General features: G+C 50.6%; 9 protein-coding genes across 9 annotated transcripts; 6 read left to right on the top strand and 3 right to left on the bottom strand.

Annotated features, from left to right (window-relative positions):
- Positions 1–950: 950 nt before the first annotated feature.
- N7515_004433 (KxDL motif-containing protein) lies at positions 951–1,840 on the top strand (the record flags this gene model as incomplete). The annotated part of the gene is made up of 3 exons (XM_056665177.1): positions 951–1,258; positions 1,402–1,554; positions 1,759–1,840. 3 exons carry the CDS (start codon positions 951–953, stop codon positions 1,838–1,840), a joined length of 543 nt encoding a protein of 180 aa, XP_056522127.1.
- A 683-nt stretch (positions 1,841–2,523) lies between these two features.
- On the bottom strand, positions 2,524–5,139 carry N7515_004432 (AAA family ATPase SEC18; the record flags this gene model as incomplete). The annotated part of the gene is made up of 3 exons (XM_056665176.1): positions 2,524–4,395; positions 4,441–4,756; positions 4,805–5,139. 3 exons carry the CDS (start codon positions 5,137–5,139, stop codon positions 2,524–2,526), a joined length of 2,523 nt encoding a protein of 840 aa, XP_056522126.1.
- Positions 5,140–5,478: 339 nt separating this feature from the next.
- On the top strand, positions 5,479–6,576 carry N7515_004431 (uncharacterized protein; the record flags this gene model as incomplete). The annotated part of the gene is made up of 2 exons (XM_056665175.1): positions 5,479–5,486; positions 5,538–6,576. The coding sequence occupies 2 exons, from the start codon at positions 5,479–5,481 to the stop codon at positions 6,574–6,576; spliced, it is 1,047 nt and encodes a 348-aa protein (XP_056522125.1).
- Positions 6,577–6,780: 204 nt separating this feature from the next.
- Positions 6,781–8,617, bottom strand: N7515_004430 (protein arginine methyltransferase RmtB; the record flags this gene model as incomplete). The annotated part of the gene is made up of 4 exons (XM_056665174.1): positions 6,781–7,543; positions 7,601–7,838; positions 7,891–8,304; positions 8,383–8,617. 4 exons carry the CDS (start codon positions 8,615–8,617, stop codon positions 6,781–6,783), a joined length of 1,650 nt encoding a protein of 549 aa, XP_056522124.1.
- A 313-nt stretch (positions 8,618–8,930) lies between these two features.
- Positions 8,931–10,306, top strand: N7515_004429 (Mo25 family protein; the record flags this gene model as incomplete). Its single annotated transcript, XM_056665173.1, has 5 exons — positions 8,931–9,035; positions 9,087–9,147; positions 9,218–9,696; positions 9,750–10,022; positions 10,073–10,306. 5 exons carry the CDS (start codon positions 8,931–8,933, stop codon positions 10,304–10,306), a joined length of 1,152 nt encoding a protein of 383 aa, XP_056522123.1.
- An 858-nt stretch (positions 10,307–11,164) lies between these two features.
- On the top strand, positions 11,165–13,776 carry N7515_004428 (putative TBC domain protein; the record flags this gene model as incomplete). The annotated part of the gene is made up of 2 exons (XM_056665172.1): positions 11,165–13,333; positions 13,390–13,776. 2 exons carry the CDS (start codon positions 11,165–11,167, stop codon positions 13,774–13,776), a joined length of 2,556 nt encoding a protein of 851 aa, XP_056522122.1.
- Positions 13,777–14,444: 668 nt separating this feature from the next.
- On the bottom strand, positions 14,445–15,302 carry N7515_004427 (3-hydroxyacyl-CoA dehydrogenase family protein; the record flags this gene model as incomplete). The annotated part of the gene is made up of 1 exon (XM_056665171.1): positions 14,445–15,302. One exon carries the CDS (start codon positions 15,300–15,302, stop codon positions 14,445–14,447), a length of 858 nt encoding a protein of 285 aa, XP_056522121.1.
- A 1,060-nt stretch (positions 15,303–16,362) lies between these two features.
- N7515_004426 (allantoate permease family MFS transporter) lies at positions 16,363–18,379 on the top strand (the record flags this gene model as incomplete). Its single annotated transcript, XM_056665170.1, has 9 exons — positions 16,363–16,669; positions 16,736–16,851; positions 16,916–16,982; positions 17,055–17,194; positions 17,253–17,529; positions 17,584–17,684; positions 17,739–17,928; positions 17,989–18,102; positions 18,159–18,379. 9 exons carry the CDS (start codon positions 16,363–16,365, stop codon positions 18,377–18,379), a joined length of 1,533 nt encoding a protein of 510 aa, XP_056522120.1.
- Positions 18,380–19,531: 1,152 nt separating this feature from the next.
- On the top strand, positions 19,532–20,248 carry N7515_004425 (Tvp18 family protein; the record flags this gene model as incomplete). Its single annotated transcript, XM_056665169.1, has 4 exons — positions 19,532–19,568; positions 19,629–19,644; positions 19,800–19,895; positions 19,948–20,248. The coding sequence occupies 4 exons, from the start codon at positions 19,532–19,534 to the stop codon at positions 20,246–20,248; spliced, it is 450 nt and encodes a 149-aa protein (XP_056522119.1).
- Positions 20,249–20,631: the final 383 nt, after the last annotated feature.

The following is a 20,631-nucleotide window of genomic DNA, read 5'->3' as shown; positions in this document are numbered from 1 at the left end:
TGACTCAACTATACACGCCATCGATCCAAAGGATAGACACGGTATGAACTAACCGACTTGTTAGATGCGGAGAGTTGATGGAGGATTAATAGTTTGTCATACCGGTTCTTGTGTAGTTCGTCTTATCTCTCGGCCTGCACGACCTTGATCATCCTTTCCCCAGCCCCCCAATTTCTGAAGGAGAAACTTTGGAAAATGGAAGAAATTTTCCAATTCGACGAGGCCGAAGGTGCAAAGGGAATCGAGAGGTGAAGGAAATCTCAAGGGAAAAGTGGGAGGAAGAAACGGCAAAGCCTATCATTTATATATCACTCGCCTTCCCACCAACTCCACTCCTCCTGCCTCTCTCAAACCCACTTTCAATTGCTTTTTCTACCCAATTCCCAGTTTCTTCCCGTCTGCGCTTTGGCCCCAAATGATAGAATTGGAGGGGCGTAGATCGAGACCGGTTTCGTCTCAACGCCGCGGCGGAACGGCGGAAGCCCTAGTGGAGGAATGGCTCGCCCAGACATATCGAGTCTTTTTTTCCCACTGAGCGGGGTCAAGGCGGTCCAAGAGGCAAATCGGCGGGCAGATACGGAGACTGTGCAGATGGAGCTCGCCCCATTGGGAGTCACAGAGGGGGGTGTGCAAGTCAATGTGTCCCGAGTGGTCCAATGGCTCCTTCGAGGTCTCTGCATCCTTGCCATTACACTTGTTCTCGCTAGGATGAGAGAGCATCCGCCGGACAGAAGACTCCCCGCGGAAGGCTATAAAATCCCTCGTCTGGCCCGGGGGTGGCTGTCCTTCCTTCTTCTTCCTTTCCCATCACTCCCAGTTAGGCCCGTTTGCACTTTCCTCCATACCACCCTCATACCTTCGTGCTTTACCGTGCCTCATTGAGGACCATTGAACTTCATACTTACCTCTTCTGCTCCACTGCATACTTGCTGTCGTTGCCAATCGTCACCATGGCTACCCAGCGTCACTATTACCAGCCCGCTGCCTACCCATACTACCCTGCCCCATCCAAGGCACCGGCATCAGCAGCTCTCTATCCAATCTCCAGAGTCGCAGGCTCATTGCCAGACTATTCCGATGCAAGCACCACAGCCGGCAGTCGTTCTTCCGGCGGACTTACCTTCAGCTCCGCTGGCGACTACGACTCCAGCTCGGCATCGTACTCCGGCGTCGATGTCGTGGATGTCTTAAACAACCGCATGCAGGAAGCATTTGATCCAACCTCATTGGACAAAGGTCTAGCACGACAAGCGCAAACGTAAGTTTCCCTGCATATGAATTCAAGTCACCATCGGCAAATCCCTCCAATCCGCATAACCAATGAATAAGCCCAGAACTACAAAGAAGCAACGGGCCTAAGGTCCAAAACTCAAAATCAATCCGCTAACAAAATCCCAACAGATCGGGCCAACTAAACGCAAAACAGCAAGAACTACTCGAACTCCAAGCCCTAGCCCAACGCCGCCTGAAAGGCGTACGAGCGAATTTCCAAGAAGGCCTCCGCACAGCCAGAGAAACAAAACGCGACCTCGAATGGACCCAGAAACGAGTCAGGTAAGCCCACACTTTTTCTTCTCCCTTGAAAACCGCAAACGATGGACGTGCAAGTTCCGCTCCGCTCCGCTCGGCGAGGCATTGGGTTTTTGTCTTTCCGCTCCGCCTGAGCTTGGCACGTGCGCGTCGATCTACGTTCGTGCGCTGTTAGCGCCTGTTTCACCGGCTTCTGGAAGGATCGAGGCTGATGTGGCGTTGATTTAGTGTCCTGAAGAATAAGGCTGAGAAGGCTTATCCCGAGGAGTATCGACGGTCTGCGAAGAAGTATGTTTATGATGACTATTAGCTTGGTTTGTCTCTTCGGGGTGAACGGGTGATGGGGAGGGAATATGGTGATTGGTTTGATGTGGTGGGAATTGGACAAAATTGGGATGTTTGGGAATGGGATGGGTTTGGATTGGGCTTTTAGGGGGTAACTCGGGTTTGGGAGGGTCTTTGGCGCGTCTTTGTTGTCTTTCTGTGTATATCTGGACTGGTAATTTGTGTTTGAGGTTTTGTAGAGATGTTACCATGAATGGTACTTGTTTTACCTGTTTTTATGGTATGGACCTGGTACTCATGACTATTGGCCTTCGTAGTAAGTCCTGTAATGTGCCTGTAGGTCCTTGTAAAGATCCTGAAGTGATTTGTATCGTATGTTATTGTGTTACGCGTTGGTTGTTGGCGATGAAGGCCGTGAGCCCCGAGAGGCAACGAGGCAACGAGGTGAGTTTGACCCCCCCGTTGAACCCGAGTATACCTATTCTTTAAGCTTCATCTTGTTTTACCTCCTAGGAAGATGACCAAGGTATCATTCATCTTAGCCACGGCTTGAAAGCTTCCAGGATTCGCAATATGTGCTGGATCATTTACCTACGAACCTACTGTGCAAAGAGATGAACAGATGAATAGCTGAAACATCAATACTCCACATTGCTCGCAGTAGATTTTACATGACAGGATATAAGCCTTCAAACCAAACTTCTATAATTACTGGAAGCTCCGCTCCTCCTCAATAGCGCGGTTGATAACACGGACAAAGCGACCAACCTTATCAGAATCCTGCTTAGCAGTTTCAATACCCAGCAAGACCTTCTTAATACCGACGCTCAGACGGCCATCATCCGCAAGACCACCGATCGAATCAAGAGCCTGTGCAATCTCCTGGGCATCAAAGGCACCGGACTTCTCCATAACGAAGCGCAGTTCGCCGAATGAGCTGACATTGGGCACCATGATATCCGAGTTGAAGGAGTTGTAGATGTCCAGCTGCTTCATCAAGGCACGCTCGGTCGTCGTGGCCAGAACCAAGAGGCGACGGCCGTGGGTGGGCTGTTTCCGTAGGAAGACCATGAGAGCTTGCAGGACACTGTTGCTGAAGCGGGGACCGATCGGCACCCAGTCGATGATTCGCTCGATGTTGTCGATGACAACGATACTTGTGGTACTCTTATAGGCGCTGTCGAAGATTCGGCTGATGTGTGAGACTTTTGCTGCCTCGTTAAATCCAACCATGTCCTCGGGGCTGATCAGCTTGATGAAGGGGAAGCCGGAGTCAATGGCGATACGTGCTGCCAGAGCGGTCTTGCCGCTGCTAGGAGGGCCGTGGAGCAATACAGAGAAAAGCGGGGTTGACTGGGCCGTTCCGACCTGCTTGACGAATAGCTCGCCTTCCCGCAGGATTTCGCTGATGACTGGCGAGTAGTGGATGACTCCGTAGGGGATACGGCTAGACAGCTCCTCCTCAGATACACCAAAGGCAGGCTTGACCTCCTCGAGGGAGTGAAAGAAATCGGCACGGTTGACCTTCATGTTCACTACGTCGTCGTTGATACTAGCCATAGTACCAACTTTGACATGACGCGAGAATGCAAAGGACGAGGCGGACTTGACCAGACCTGCGATCTCGGCACCGGAAAAGTTCTTGGTTAAGCGAGCCAGCTCAGCCAGATCAACATCCGTGTCCATGACATTATTGGTTCGCATCTTCTCCGTGTGAATGTTCAGGATCTGGCTTCGGCCATGCTCGTCGGGCAGCGAGATTTCCATGTGCACTTCCAGACGACCGGGGCGCAACAAAGCCTCATCGATCATGTCCATTCGGTTGGTCATACCGATCAACAGGATGTTGTTCAGTTGGTCCACGCCATCGAGCTTCGAAAGGAGCTGGTTCACCACGCTGTCACCAACACCGGTACCACCGCCAGCTCCGCTGCCACGCTGCTTGCACACTGCGTCTAGCTCATCGAAAATGATAATGTGGAGACCACTCTCATCGCCCTTTTCTTTGTACTCCTTCTCGGCATCCGCGAACATCTTACGGATGTTCTCTTCCGATTGACCCACGTACTTGTTCAAGACTTCCGGACCGTTGATAATCTTGGGCTCCCGGGCATTGAGCATCTTTCCAATTTGACGAGCAATGAGAGTTTTACCCGTTCCAGGAGGTCCATAAAGCAGAAGACCTTTGACGTGCTGGATACCAAGTTTCTCAACCAGACCGGGAGGGAAGATACGAGAGGCGAAAGCACGACGGAAAATAGTACTGAACTCAGCGTCCAAACCACCGATACCCATATCCTGGAACTTGAAGCCGGGCTGAATGATGGAGTTGGCCGCTGGTCGACGGTTAGATGGCTTCACATTGATACCGGTCTGGGTATCCTTGAAAAAGTTGAGTTGTGTGTGTCTTGTGAGGATACCCCTGGCCGTGGGATCGGTCTCGACTTCTCCAACACTGAGGTCGGGCTTTTCTGACGTCAAATCGACCCGCTGGACGGCCTTGACCTGTAACAAGAGTGGGATACTTTTATTGTCCATTAGAATTCGTTGACCAGGCGCAAATAGTTGGTTCTCGAAGTTCTGGGCCTGTCAGCATATGTTAAGACCGGAGTGGAGTCGGCTTACTCTGATCACGACTTGCGCCAATTCATCCTGGTCATAAGGAGCCTCGGTACGCTTCTTGGTAGATGCGAAACTAATCTCAACATCCGCTGACCCCAGGTAGGCCTGTCCGCCTTGGCTGAACGGATCATACAGCTGCACCTTGATCGCATCTCTCAATCCAATATTGGCCCAGGTGCGCTGAGGGTCAGACATGCTCATATAGCCGGCGGGGAAGCCTTCAAGAGGGCGAGCGGAGAAGACGAAGAGGTCATTGATAAGGAGGAGGACGTCGGTGCCATCTCGTGAAGGTGGAATGTCCTGTGGCGAGACAGCGACGCTGCGATATGTTAGCCACGAGAACTAAATGCAGTCAGTCGGTACTTACAGATTGCCAAATGTATAGTTCTCGTTCGGACTCTTGCTGGGATGAAGGGTCCAAGTCGGGCTCGCGCCTCTTTGTCCGGATTGCATCCTCGATGGCATCTGCTGTGGCGGCGGTCTCCCTCCTGGTGGAGGAGGACCTCCGTATCCTCTTGAATCATTACGTGCATCAGTCATCGGCACGTCGTAATCGCGGGCAGAAGCTAGGTAGCTTGCGCTGGATGGAGGGAAGCGATCGGTATCATACCGTGGGGGTGCTTGGTTGGGGTTGGAGTAACCCTGCGGGGACGGTTGTCCGCCGGAGCTGAATGGATTCGGAAGGTTGCCGCGATTGAACATAATGAGTCGTTTCTGTCGCTAATCACAGGTGCCGGAATGGAGACTGGAGGAGTTGTTGGTAAACGAGCAGGCAGCCAGGTAAGTCGGCCGACTCTGCAACACAGGAGAATTGGAGTCAAGTATGACGACTATATGTTCCGAAAAACCACAGAATACCTCGATATCCAGAGTGAGGCAATTATGCAGGAAAAAGAAGAGAGTTGGAGTTGTGAAGCTGTTGACGGGGCACTTTGGCCACTTGGGAACAGCGTCGGGCGGTGGGGACGTCATTATCGATAAGAGCGGCTATTTGCTATCGGGTGGCAGCTACATCCACTTCAACGTCAGTCAGTCTCCAGCATGCCTCTGTAAGTGTCTTGAGGTGATTTGTTTGCGAAACTCTGCTAATGATATTCCAGCCATCTTCTCGGGAAGAAATCATGGAACATCTACAACACCGAGAACATCGAACGTGTCAGGCGCGACGAGGCGCAAGCGAAAGCCCGCGAGGAAGAGGATGAACGTCTTATGCAAGAGGCCGATGCCGAGCGCAGAATCAAGATCCTTCGTGGCGAGCGTCCGCCGACACCTCCACCACCCCCCTCGCTCCCATCATCTGAGCATGGGCTTCGATCTGATAGAAAGTCCGACGACGCTGGTAGGTCCCGCAAAAGAAGGCGGGTCACCGGAGAAAACGACACGGATCGAGATATACGTTACGCACGGGAAGATGCAGAACAAGCAGCTGCCAAACGGGAGGAGCTGATGCTCGCCTCTCGCAAGACGGATGCACCGATCACAGACAAGGCTGGCCACATCAACCTGTTCCCAGCTGCAAGTGCTAAAACCGAGAAAAATCGCGAAGCAGAGGCGGAATCAGCACGGAAGAAACGGAGCTACGAAGATCAATATACAATGAGATTTTCCAACGCCGCGGGCTTCAAGGAGTCAGTTGGCAAAAACCCGTGGTACTCCTCTAGAGACCAGACTGCTACTGCGCCAGGGGCCATGCCTGAGAAAGATGTATGGGGCAACGAGGACCCAAGGCGCAAAGAGAGAGTGCAGGCTCGGATGAGCGCGAATGACCCACTTGCAGCCATCAAACGGGGTGTCCGTCAGTTGAGGACAACCGAGCAGGAACGGAAGCGGTGGCATGACGAAAAACGAAGAGAGATAGAGGTTCTGAAAGACGAGGAGGCGCGTCAGTCGACTCGACGGCGTAGGCGATCCACATCAGTAGGCAGCCTCGATGGGTTCAACCTCGACTCCCCAGACAGGGCACACGAGAAGAGCCAGAGAAGCTCTGAGCGACCTCATCGTCGCCATCGAGACCGAATCCGAGATCGCTCACATCACCGTTCTCGTCGCAGCAGCTCCCACCGCAGTCATCGTCATCGTCACGATGAACGTACTGCAACTCCTGGCCGGTCGGAAAGGCCTGATGCAATGAATCATTGATAGCTATTGATCGGTCCCACGAGACCATGACTCATTACCACGATACCCCATTTGTTACGCTGCTTGTTCTTCGCTGTAAATCATTTCTATAATCACTGGGCCACAAAAATGAAACCCAACTAACAATATGTTTCCGTTTCAAATGTAGGTCGTCACATCTCTATGAATTCATCAAAGCGCGTATTCAGATAGTACCGCGCAATCCTATTGAAGGCTCCAAAGTTGGACACCCTTTTCGCTCGCATCGGACGTCCACTCGACGCTGATATCAATTCCTCGAGAGCCCTTCTCAGTCTTCTCGTAACCAACTTTGCCAGTAAGGACCTGGCCCTTCTTCAGTGCCTGGGAACCTCCCTTAGCCTGGTCCTTGGCATGGTCAATGAGAAGGATGGTCTGCTGCCAATGGGTCTCAGTTCCATCAGGCCCGGTGGTGAATGAGACGATTCCCTTCTTCTGCATCTCCGAGGGAATGGCGTTCTCGGGGAGAACAGAATCCCGAGAGGGCATGAAGAAGATGTCAAACCAGATAGCCCATCCATCCAATGCATCGATATCTTGGTTCAACGTGACCTGGAATTCCTTCAAGAACGATAGCTCTTCCACAGTGATGGTGTGCAGAGGAAGTGTCAAGAAGATCTGGGACTCTCCGACAATAGCCGAGGACTGGGTACCGCGGACCACAGCTTCATCATAAATCTTGTGAAGCATGCTGTCCATCTTGAAGCCGTAGACATTGTGCCAGAATGAGATGTGCGAGGCGATGAAATCAGGATCGGCATAAGGAGCAAGGCGCAGTGTAGCGTGCGAAGGAGCCATAAGACCACCAGGTGCGAGGTAACGATCTCTGGCATAGATGACGGAATCAAACATGGCCTCGAACAGGAGGCCGTAACCCATCCATTCGGAGATAATGATGTCAACTTTCTCAACAGGAAGGGTGACCTCCTCAATCTTGCCACGGATGCACCTGGGATATAGTCAGTACTGTTTCTTATTGCACTAAAGTGCTGTTTGCAAAACTTACGTGATCACATCTCCAAGGCCATTGTCATGGACAATTTCCTTGGCTCGGTCGATAATGTTCGAGTTGTCCACAGCAATAACCTTCTTTGCGCCAGCCTTGGCACAGAACATGGACAAGATACCAGTGCCACAGCCGACATCAAGAACCACCTTGTCCTTGAACACATGCTTGTTCTCGTAGACGAAATCACGGTAAGAATCGGTACGGACGGCATCCTTCAGCATAGACTCGTGAATACCTGGAGACTAAATTAGTAATATATTCGCGCTTGAGTGAACCAGAGGTCGAACCGTTGTAAGCGTAGGAGACAAAATACCCATCCTCGGCATCTTGGTGTCTGTCGATGGCCTTGGTTGAGGGCTGGGGGGTGGTTTCAGCGAGCTTCTCATCCTCCTTCGACAATTGATCATCCATTGACTTTTGCACGGCATGGCGGTATTCAGAAAATTGCGTCTGTAACTGCTCCAACTGTTCCTGAAGTTCGAGAACCTGTCGGTTGGTCTCTGTGCCGGGAGCAGCGTCCTCGCCTGTTTCTTCGGCAAGGTCATCCAAGCTATACAGAAGAGCATCGTCCTCCAAAACGGGCTTGAGGTAGACATCGTCCTCGAACTTTGACTTCGACGAAACATCGGGGTTGTTGTTGCCATTTTTAACTTCGGTACGGACGTAGTTGACCAACTTGATGTTGTCAAGGAAATCCAGATCTGAGAGACACAATAGTTAGCCTCCAAACATTCGTCGCTTTCTTCACAGGGCCCTTCAAGAGTCTAAGCTGGACATACCAAGGTCCTTCTGGATCTTTAGGAAGTCGAAATTGTACTTTTCCTTGCACTCCTTCAGCATTGAGCGTGCATCAGGGAAGACCTCGTCAGTGAACAATCCAACCACAGGCTGCGACTCCTCATCGGGTTCAACATCTTCCCATCCCTCCTCATTGCTAGTATCGGATGAATCAGATACTGAGTGCGAGTCAGGAAAGCTCTCACCCACGGGCGGGTTCATATTGGAAGCTGACATGAGTAATGCAGGTCAATGGAACAGAATTGATATAAAAGAAAAGAAAGTAAAAAACCAAAAAAGAGCGCGGAGGAGGGGCAGAGATAACATTTCGATAAAACAAAATTTCCGTTATCAATGAATGCCTCAGGTGTCAATATCCGTTGCCCCGCCCAGTTTGTTTATGCGCGGCTGCAGTCGAGGCCATCACATTTGTTTGCCGGACTTCATTATCCCTTCAGTACACATTGTAACTTATCCCATGTCGTTTTAATCTCCCTCACCGAGTCACCGGTTTCTTTTTCAATCTTCCGCATATTCATCTTATCTCGTCATGGCTTTCTTTTTCAACCGCGGCCGGTCACGACAACCCGCTGAGGTCGTCCGTTCGACAAAGGACTTATTACTGAGGATCCATGACTCCCAAAATGCCCCTAAGGTCAGTGTGAAAAGTGAGTCCCAGGAGGGATTCAACTAATGAAGGTAACAGGCCAAAGAAGAGCTAGCTAAGCAGCTCAGTCATATGAAGGTGATGGTACAAGGAACACAGGGTAAGTCAACTTGAAGTCGCAGCCAAGGAAGTCGCATGACACAGCGAGCTAACCTTGAAATCTTGAATAGAGGTTGGCGCATTGCCGGATCAAGTACATGCACTTGTCCAAGCAACCCTTCAAGAGGATCTGCTCTATGATCTATCTCAAAGCATCCATTTGCTCCCGTTCGAGGCCCGAAAAGACACCCAGACCATATTCTCCCATATCCTTCGATTCCGACCTGTAGGATATCCAAGCGATAAAGAACCCCCCGTTATCTCGTACCTCGTCCATAATCGATCAGAGGTCATTGTCGAGTTATGCCGAGGGTACATGCAAAGTCAGAGTGCAATGCCATGTGGTGTCATTCTCCGGGAAGCTTTGAAATCCGACGTGATTGCGGCGATTGTTCTTTACGATCAATCCAGCGAAGGGGAACCCACCATACGACTGTCAGAGGTGAAGCACCTTCTGCCGCAAAAGGGAGACGGTGTGTTCTGGAGGTTCTTTGATTGGATCGACAAAAGCAACTTCGAAATCAGCGCAGACGCTTTCACCACATTCAGGGTATGATCGAAATAGTGAGGTCTTGTCGATAATAGCTGACATATTCTTCACAGGAGATCTTGACCCGTCACAAGGCCATCGTGTGCTCATACCTACAAACCAATTTCGAACTATTCTTTGGCCGGTTCAATAACATATTGATCCAATCAGACTCATATGTGACTAAGCGCCAAAGTATCAAGCTTCTTGGGGAGATCCTTTTAGACCGTGCAAACTACACTGTGATGATGAGATATGTGGACAGCGGAGAGAACCTAAAACTCTGCATGAAGCTGTTACGGGACGATCGCAAGATGGTACAATATGAAGGGTTCCATGTGTTCAAGGTAAGCCCATGATTTACAAACCCTGAGCGTTCGCTCTGACCTATCAACAGGTGTTTGTGGCAAATCCACACAAGTCGGTGGCCGTGCAGCGGATTCTGATCAATAACCGTGATCGACTACTGAGATTCTTGCCCAAATTCCTAGAAGACCGAACCGAGGACGACCAGTTCACGGACGAGAAAAGCTTCCTTGTCCGCCAGATCGAGATTTTGCCCAAAGAGCCTGTGGACCACACTCGAGCAACTCGCGACTCTTCGTCTGCCAACACGGCTGCTATGGCTTGAGTTTGAATGAACACTGCGTCGCTGGCTTGACCTTTCACGCCGTCATGATACCTTTTTCTTTTCTTGTTTCTTCTAGCTGGGATTGTGTCCCTTCTCGAATCGCATTGACTGCATTGACAGCTGATGGCCTGTCGGACATCACAGCCTCGGCTACAGGAGTTTCACGCGTTTTGTATCTATGAACATTGGGACGGGCGTATGGGTGTGAATTGAGAATTCCTTTTGCATCGAGTTATAGCTGTCTGCGTAGGTCGTGTGAGTAACTATCCACTCCCTCGAGCGTAAACAGAAGAAAGAATACATATTCTCGATTGCCCTCTAAAGTGTTGGACCATGACAGTTTAATTATTTTCTATTCTAAGCACAACTAGCGTGCTCCACAACCCTCCTTCTCTCCACAGCGACGCGGCCCATGGATGAAGGTGGGACACCCCAAACCCCTTGATCTAAGCTATTTTCAGAAGGACAGTAAATTGGAAGCACAGGCAATAATTGAAAAGATTTCGTGAACTACAGGCGTATTGCAGAATGTGATATCAATGATAGTGCAGTACAGTATAGTTATAGCCACCGAAGATAGGAATGTAGTCGTTAGTTCATACTGACCCAAAATACTTCGTTGGATCGCCAAGCCCCCCCAAATTACTCCACCGTCTCCGTATTCTTCTCTCAATTTTAATCTCGAGCCCTGGAGATTTTTGACAAGAACATGCAAGCTCGTGATCCTCCCCTTGTCGCTCATTTTGACTCAGATCGCTTAATCTTTCTTCCCCCCCTTGGCCTCGCACCCCTCGCGCGCACTCCTTTTCCCATTCGCGATTCTAGCCGACGCGCAGATTCGCAAGTCATGCCGGGATAATGGTGAATGAGGTTTCTGCATCGTTATCGCCCGACCGGTCGGAGCCCAATCCGACAATCCACGCCGTGCCCTTTGAGAATACTATCGCCGTTGACGCCCCTCTTGCAATCCGGTCGGATTCGTTGCCCGCCCCAGTCGACGCGCTAATAACAGCAAACGGCCGATCTGCGAGCACCAGTGCTGCATCAACTGGTCCGAGTGATGATCGGGGATCCTTGCGCATGTTCTCACGGCTCGTGCCGTCTCTGTCGGTTGGAGATGAGACCCGCACGGTTCGGTCGGAGGGCGCACCCTCGTTGCGCAGCGTCCCCAGCATCGTTGTGAACGAACCAGGTTCTCGTCCTAGTTCACGGCCGGGCTCGAGGCCAGGGTCTCGGTGGTCAGAACGGAAGTGGGGTGGTTTGAGGAAACGGTCCATGGAGATGGAGAGGAAACTTGGCTCGGAAGAGACCCCGCCTGTGCCCCAAATCGAGCACTCGTTTGCTGGTATTCCTTTGGACATACCAACCGCGTCTTTGGATGATCTGGATAAGCCGATGAAATTCTCGCATCGTGGAAGTTTGATCAAGAGTGATGCGAAGCGTCCACGCCCCAAAACACCCCAAGAGAAACTGGAAGAGGCTCCGGAGCAACAAACCGAATCATCCCAACGAAAGTCCGAAGAGGAATACCCTCAAGAGCTAGCTCAGCCACCCCAAGAAAAACCGGCAGAGTGTCCCGATCAACAATTGAGCCACAAGCCGTCTGAAGTGACGCTGTCCACTTCCATCGCGACGAGCCAGCCTGAAGGAGAGAGTGGAGCACCAAAGGTGGTTCCCCGGCAGGTCAAGCCCTCGGGTACTCTTCGCCCGAGGCAGACAAATCTTTGTATCAGAGCAATCTCAGCGGATGAAGAGATGTTGTCCCGACGTGTGCGACTAATGTATGAAAAAGGCGAAGACAATGTAACCGACTCTGAAGTTGCGAGGGCACTGGCCTCTGAACACGGAGTTCTGTGGGAAGAGGGTGCAGATACTGAAACCTCTGAAACACCTGCTGACCCGACAAATGAGTCTGGAGCTGATGCCGTGCCAAGAGGATCCGCCGAAGTAGAGCGTACTCGAATCAAGAGAGACACCCAGGAGTTAGCAGGTGGTGTCGAGTATTGGCAGAATGTCGACGCAGAAGAAGTCGACCGGTATGGCTTCATTCGGGCCGCAACTAACTCGAAGGGCTCCGAAATGAACCCGCTGCAAAGGGTCACAACTAGCCTTCTGCTTGCTTCCGAAACACCCCGGCGGAAACGTTCAATTCGCCCACCGACTGCTCCAGCAAGCAATCGTTCCTTCAACGGTCCGCCGCCGTCTTTAGGTCGCAAAATATCTCAAACCTCCCTGAGCGGCCGCCCGTCCTCATCCCAGAGCAACTACAGTGCGCCATTGCGGCGCTCGACGTCTCGCTTGCGTACAGCGACCAATCGTCTTCCACACAACCGAGACCGAAAAGCCAAAGATGAGGCGGCTGACATGCTCACTCTGCCCAACTCGGCCGTTCCTGGCGAGAAAGACGATACACCGATTACTCGCGCAATGCGAAGAAAAGAGTGGGAGCGTGAAGACAAGTGGACGAAGATGGCCAAGCCGACCAAGAAGACCAAGGATGGTGGTGGCATGACCTTTGAGTTTGATACTCGGAGCTCAAAGTTGATAGAGCGGACTTGGAAAGGCATCCCCGATCGGTGGCGGTCAACGGCGTGGTACTCGTTCCTTGAAGCCAGTGCTAGACGTCACGAGGGCAGTGCGCCTGCGGACGAGCTCATCGAAGCCTTCCATGAGCTCCAATTCATCTCATCCCCAGACGATGTCCAAATCGACATCGATGTACCGCGCACCATTTCTAGTCATATCATGTTCCGGAGGCGTTATCGAGGCGGTCAACGACTATTGTTCCGTGTGCTTCATGCAATGTCGTTATATTTCCCTGACACTGGCTACGTTCAGGGAATGGCGACTCTCGCAGCTACACTACTGGCGTATTACGACGAAGAGCATGCGTTTATCATGCTTGTCAGATTGTGGCAGCTGCGAGGCCTGGAAGCGTTATACAAGTCTGGCTTTGCTGGTTTAATGGAGGCTTTGGCTGACTTTGAACGAGAGTGGCTGGCGGGAGGTGAAGTAGCCACGAAACTGGTAAGTCAACCTCACATGACACGCAGAGAGTGTTTGCTAACACCTCGTTCCTTTAGGCCGAAGTTGGAATCCCACCTACGGCATATGGCACCCGCTGGTACCTTACTCTATTTAATTATACGATCCCCTTCCCGGCTCAGCTTCGGGTGTGGGATGTCTTCATGCTTCTTGGGGACGCCGAAGACACCGGCCGACGCCCGACCTCTTCAGGGAAGAGCAAAGAGGTTCCTGAAGAGAACCCCAGAACGTTCGGTCAAGGCCTCGATGTGTTGCATGCTGCCTCTGCTGCCCTTATTGATGGCATGCGCGAGATCATTCTCGAGTCTGACTTTGAGAACATCATGAAAGTCCTCACTAGTTGGGTTCCCATCAAAGACACCGAACTGTTCATGCGTGTTGCCAAGGCGGAATGGAAAGTCCACCGTCGCAGGAAGACACATTAGTCCTTTGATCCTACATTGTGTTTTATTCTCTTGTTTGATTGATTCCCCTACCTGTTCAATAATTGGCCCTATGGGTGTGCTATGTGCTATACCCTAATGATTGCAAGTCACACCCTACGGTCTACCCCTAATGTCTTTCACTCTATACCCTTCCTTCCGAGGTTTCAGAGACCGCGTCCGTTCTTTCTACTTGACCTTCCTTCCTTTTCCTATCACTACACCTTCGTTCCTTCCCTAATATCTCATCTCTTTGCAGGAAAGAGCTACCCGCCTTCAGTCTGCGGGAGGTCACCTGATACTTCCGGTGACTGTCAGTTCCTTTTCCCGGTTTTCCCTAGACGACACTCAATCCCGTGCACCATTCACCCTCTTTTGGTCCTTCATCGCTGCCCATATATCTTTGTACACCTTCGGCGACTAGCTCTGGCGGTCTTTTATGCCGTCGTTACTGTTATTCACCGGCTGTTCCGAAGACATGCAACCCGCTACAACTCAAGGCCTGTCGATTTCGGATTGCGCAGGATGGCGTGAATTGGCCATATATAATCATTGCAACTCCACCTGATACCCGTCCAGTCGTTAAGTTGGCCATACCTCATCAAAGAATCCTATTATAGAACGCTTCTTGTATTTCCACTTTCAGACGAATATGCAGTCTATAATGGACTCTATCCAAGTAAACCCTTTCCACCCTTGGCACCCAAGTTTCCCTGATCAACATAGTTCTTCTTCAGCCAATCCATGGCCCTCGTATCTAAATTACGCGCCTCAGTATACACAGCCTCAATATTGCACACAGTATCCAAGCCAACAGTATCCATCATCTGACAAGGACCATTGCTAGCATTGAAGAAACTCTTGAACATCTCATCAACGGTACGTGCATCACTCACCCCCTCAGCAAGCACCAACAAAACCTCCCGCTTAGTCGACGCCCATATCCGATTAAACACCAGACCAGTCGACTCAACCTTAGCATTCACAGGCCGAAACCCAGCCGACGAAGCCTTCTCCATCAAAAAAGGAAATATATCCGGGTCCGTCGCGCCGCACGACATCACCTCGAAAAACACCTGCTCAGGCGGCATGTAGTAGTGCCCATTGCAGATGCGGTAGTTCTTCTCCGTCTTGACGATCATCTGGCTGGTGCGCAGCGACGACGAGTTGCTGGCTATTATGCAGTCCGCCGGGGCGAGCTTGTCAATCTCTGCTAGTATATTGATCTTCAGGTCTAGCTTTTCCGGGACGGCTTCGAGTACCATCCATGCGTTGCTGACGGCGTCTTTCATGGTGGGTGTTACTTTTAGCTCTGCGGGGATGGTGCCGCGCTTCTTGGCTTGTGGGTTTTTGTTCTCGTTGATGTAGGTTACTGCTTCGCTGGGGTGGGTTATGTCTTTTTCGCATAGGGTGACTTTGTAGCCTGCTGCTAGCCACATCATGCCTATTCGCCGGCCCATCACGCCGCCGCCGATGATGGCTATTGGGCGGGCGATTGTGTCGGGTTTGGTCCATGGTGTGTATGGCATTGTGTTGAACTTTTGGCCCTGGAGATAGGCATCGGTGGGGTGAGAGGGGAGCATTAGGGTTGTTGGACTAATCTGCCTATGTGAGAGGCTGTGGTGCTATGATGCATGGATGATTGAATCCCGAGTGCTATCGGGTCTATCCCGTTCATGGTGATCTAACGATGAGGCAATTGGCAAAAGTGATTGGAGTTGAATGGCGGAGTTCTGAATATCAAGAGATCGTATGGTAGGTTATGGCTTCAATATCCAGGATACGAGGTGAATGTTCGAATTGGATAGATTGGGGTGGAGGGTCCAATGGATGGAAAGAAGGTTGAATTGCCAAGGAAAAATAAGGTATGGATCAGAACCTTGGAATGGGATACGGGAGATAAATGTTAAAATGTTAAAATGTAGATATCTTCAGATATGCCTGTGGTGTTAGGCGTCGGGATCTTTCCAACTTCTAATATCTCTCTCTCATCATTGAGGTCTCAGGTCTGTCGGGACGACAGTCGACTGATCCTTTGGAAATCCTTCCATTGCTTTCAAATCGGCCATTGTTTCAAGGTTAACCTTCGAGGTGGCACTTCAGGAACCCCCACGGGCCACAGGCGCCCATCTATACGGTCCACCACCGCCAGCCAAGACCGTAATTGAGCCTATCAATGGCTCTGATGACTGCGATTGGCGATATTGAGTTCAATGGCGGTGCGGAATTCGACAGTTGGTGGCGCAGAGCCAAATTCCAAGTGGTTCAGCATAGCGCTAGACTATGTGTGCTGACAATTGACGGCACTTACAGTGATCCCAATGTCACATGTGACCGCAAGGAACTCCGCGCTCATGTTGTACGCAGGTCAGCTGATTCTAGAGCGCACTCCTGCATGTCGTGGGGTACATACCCCTCATGCCAAGGGACGATCTCTCCAGACTCTCCGGTTGATCACCCCAGAATTCGGACTTACCCTGGTTTCTGCAAGATGCCCCTTCTAAAGGGCAGAGAAACATATAAATACCGACGGAGCAATGTCCGACTCATGTGTGCGGCTTTCAACTTCTCTCGCACTCCGCGCCCCTCATGGTTGACTCAAAGGAAAATCCGGAGAAGCCCTCCCTACATCAATTCGAGGACTCGACCGTCCAGGATTCGTTCGACGATGGCGTTCTCAAAGAAAAAAAGATAGTTGCAGATGCCGAGGCCGTTAGTCTCGGCTTTGAGGGGGTGGATGAAAAAACAGTCCTTCGGAAGATGGATATTCGTCTCATTCCTATGCTGTCGGCGCTGTACCTCCTAGCCTTCTTGGATCGCGGAAATATTGGCAATGCTAAGATTGAGGGACTTATTGATGACTTGCATATGACCGGTCCGCAGTATAATTGGACTTGTATGGTTTCTCTTCATCCAATTGGGTTGCTTGAGGGGTTGGCTAACTGATATGCGTTCGTGGTAGTGACTGTGTTCTTCTTCACGTACTGTGTCTTCGAACTGCCGAGTAATTTGCTTCTGAAGAAGTTGAGGCCATCGAGATGGCTCCCGTTGATCATGGTTGCTTGGGGGATTGTCATGGTGAGCGGAACCATTGATTGAGCACTGTCGATATACCATGTGTTAACCGAGACGTTATGATTAGACCCTCATGGGAGTCGTCAATAATTACGGAGGATTGCTCGCAACTCGTCTAATGTTGGGTGTTGCTGGTATGTGAATCTCTGCCCTCCCAAAGTGTCTGTGGTTTTCCATCGAGACTAATGATTGTACTCTGCGAACAGAAGCCGGTCTCTACCCAGGTGTTGCGTACTATATTACACTCTGGTATCCCCGTCACCGAGCACAGTTCAGACAAGCCCTCTTCTTCAGCGCCGCTAGTGTTGCAGGTGCATTCTCCGGGCTTCTCGCATACGGTATCGCGGTAGGTGTTCCGTTCTGACGGTCATTGATCTTGCCCTGACGTCTATCGGTATTTCTAGAAAATGGACGGTGTTGGTGGTTATGCCGGCTGGAGATGGATCTTTATTCTTGAAGGCCTTCTTACAGTTCTCGTGGCATTGATCGCCCCATTTGCGATTCATGACTCCCCCGAAACTGCCACCTTCTTGACTGAAGCAGAGCGTCGATTCGTTATCCACAGTTTACGGATTCAAAACTCGGCAGATAACCATGAAATGGTCCAAGAAGATGACAAATTTCAGATGCGTTATGTCATTGATGCTTTCCTTGACTGGCAAATTTGGCTGGGTCTGTTCAGTAAGTCTTGCCTGTTCCAGGTCATTCGGTTGATGGTGGTTAACTCATGAATAGTGTACTGGGGTATCACCTGTCCGCTATACGGCATTTCCCTATTCCTACCATCGATTATCAAAGATCTCGGTTACACATCATCGACTGCCCAGCTTCTTACTGTAAGCTATCTGAGTTCCATCGTCTCTGAAACTTGATCTGACACTGGTAATAAGGTGCCAATCTATATCACCGCGGCAATAGTGGCAGTCATCGCAGCATACGTATCAGACAGACGCAAGCAGAGATCACCATTCATTCTCTTCTTCATGGGCATGATTGGTATCGGCTTCATCATCTGCATCGCCTCTGCCGGCCGTGACGTACCAGGTGTTATGTACTTTGGTATCTTTGTAGCGGTAGTCGGTAAGTTCATCCAAGCTGCAGACCCAGTGTGCCTATTCGTCCAAACTAACGCAAGCCCAGGAATATATCCCGCCTTCCCCGGAAACGTCACTTGGCTCAGTGTCAACATCGCAGGAGACTACAAGCGAGCCGCTGGCATGGCCATTTACATTGGCCTTGGAAACCTGGCAGGAGGTGAGTACCATGCAACCAGGAGTGTGGGACTTATACTAATCATTCCTGCTCAATAGCTATGTCGTCAAATTTTTATCGTTCACAGGATGCACCGGAATACATCCTGGGACACTCCCTTGAGCTCGCGTTTGTTGTCGTCGGCATGATCGCGGCTGTCGTTCTGCGGATGGCGTACCAGCACATCAACAAGAAGAGGGATGCTATGGATCCTTCAGAGTATCCTGAGAATCCGGACTCACTGGGTGACCGGTCACCATTGTTCAGGTACATGCTCTAGGTGATGCACGAGTTGGCAATTCGATGATAGAGATGGATGCGCTGTGTTTGATAGAGCTAGAACTGGTCTGCTCTTGGCGTTGAGTTGGCGATTACCTACATACAATTCTGATTTCTGTTCATGAAGGATATGCCGTGGTTCCCCGTATGTGTATGACCACACTTAAGCCACGAAGCGTAGATACACGTGCAGACGGCGGTGCACTGGATTCACTGGTGTACCACTCAGAAGCGTTCATGGGCCTATTATAAAGTACGGAACTTGAGGTAGGGCTCACATCAACCTGGAGGTGTGTAGCTCCGTCAAAGCTATGAAGAGGATGAGATATGAAGCAGGAAGAGATGTGAAGGAGGAAGAAAAAAAATGAGCAGAATATGGGAGACACACATTTATATCCTTTGCGTCGAGGTACCTTCCTGAACGGGAATGATACGCCAAGGGCACAATCTACCGGAAGGCGACACTAAGACGAACGCTCTTTCCCAAGTTGCAAATCACTTGATAAGCCACAGAGGCTCAGAGCCATCCCAGGTCAGCCACATCATGGATCTTCAGCCGACTCCTGCTTATAATATGCCTATGTCACCATGTTAGGCTCCATGACAGTTGGCTGGAGGCTTGCCAGTTGACGGGAAGCTCGCTACCTAGAACCCGTCTGGTCCGCTGGAACGCGACACCCACAAGTGGAATGGATACTGACAACTGGACAGAAGATCTTTGTTGATAATTTATGTTTTATTTAGAGAGGTAGGTACTGTACACACTGACAATTGGAGCCCGCTGCCCTCTGTGGGACTGACATACTTAGGTCAATGGCAAGCCCCATCGATTCATGATGAAGCCTGGCCCAATTGTCTTCTGCCCAGTAGACGCGATAGTTATGGGGTTTTTGGCAGATTAGTATGATCTGGTAGCAACGCAGTCATATATGTCGATTGAAAGGTACCCATTGTACGGAGTAAATGGGATATGGAATACTGGGCGTCGGAGACATCGTTGCTGTGTGTTTGTTTGTTCAACCCATTGACCGCCTTCGATCAGCCGCGTGTACTTTGCCGGACCCTCTCTGACACCTCTGATCATCTGTGGACTCCATCTACAACGTTGATCTTCGTCTCTCTTGGTTCTTTAATATCCATCTACTAGCCCACCATGTCGTTGGGTGAAGAGTTCCGGTCGCGCAATTTCAGTGAGTACCCGCATATGCAATGCCACAATTCCGTCTTCTAACCTTGCTCGTTTTCTCTAGGCATCTATGGTCAATGGTTAGTTCTTCGCGTCGCCTTCCTATGTGCTTGATAGAGCTTGGATACTGTCACGGAGGAGTACTGAACACTTGTGCTACCTCTCGCAGTATCCTTTTGGCTCCTCCCTCCAAAGTTACCTCCCAATTCTGAGGCATTAGTCTAACAAACACTAGGACTGGTGTGCTGTGCATTATCCTTTGCCTTGCACTTGGCATCGCCGCCATCTTTTCTTTCAACGTGGTTCTGATCATCATCGGTTGCTTCTCCATGTAAGCTACACTCATTTTCCAGTGGACGATTGCCAATTCTAATCTATATCAGTGCATCGGCATTCGTCATCCTCTTCGTCGAAGTTCCCTTCCTCCTTCGAATCTGTCCCACCTCTCCTAAATTCGATGCCTTCATCCGCCGCTTCACGACCAACTGGATGCGCGCCGCCATGTATACCGTCCTGAGTGCTATCCAGTGGGTCAGTCTCGCCGAACGCGCTTCTAGCCTGATCGCCGGTGCTGTCTTCCTTATCATTACCGCCGTGTTCTATGCGCTCGCAGGGCTCAAGAAACAGGACTTCGTCGGTAGCAAAACTTTGGGCGGCCAGGGTGTTGCGCAGATGATTGTCTGATGGCATGACTTTTACGCTGAGGCGTTCCTGCCTTTTACTGCACCAGCTGGAGTCGCCTTTGGATACCTCTTGGCGGCCGGAAGGCTAGGCGAGATGATGAGATGTTCGATGCCAATGCTGCAAATAATCCAATACCACTTGTGCTACGTGCATTGGGATGCGCTACGATACCGGTTTATGTTTCTATTGTTCTGTACTTGTATGTCTCGGTGTGGTTTGGCTTGTTCCAGCTGAGCATGTCTTTGTTTTCAAAGTCGATGAGCGTTTTTACAGCAGATATATCCTTGGTTTTCTTTCTTTTTGTGGACCGAGTCCGTCTGAAGAGGTGCTTTTATTGCTGTCTTAGAGGGATTTCCTCAATTAACCATGTTTGACTTGGAAAT

Source organism: Penicillium bovifimosum (assembly GCF_028826915.1).
Source record: "Penicillium bovifimosum strain IBT 22155 chromosome Unknown utg000004l_segment0_segment0, whole genome shotgun sequence".
In the NCBI taxonomy this organism is placed as follows: Eukaryota; Fungi; Ascomycota; class Eurotiomycetes; order Eurotiales; family Aspergillaceae; genus Penicillium; species Penicillium bovifimosum.
This window is presented reverse-complemented; position numbering and strand designations above follow the sequence as displayed.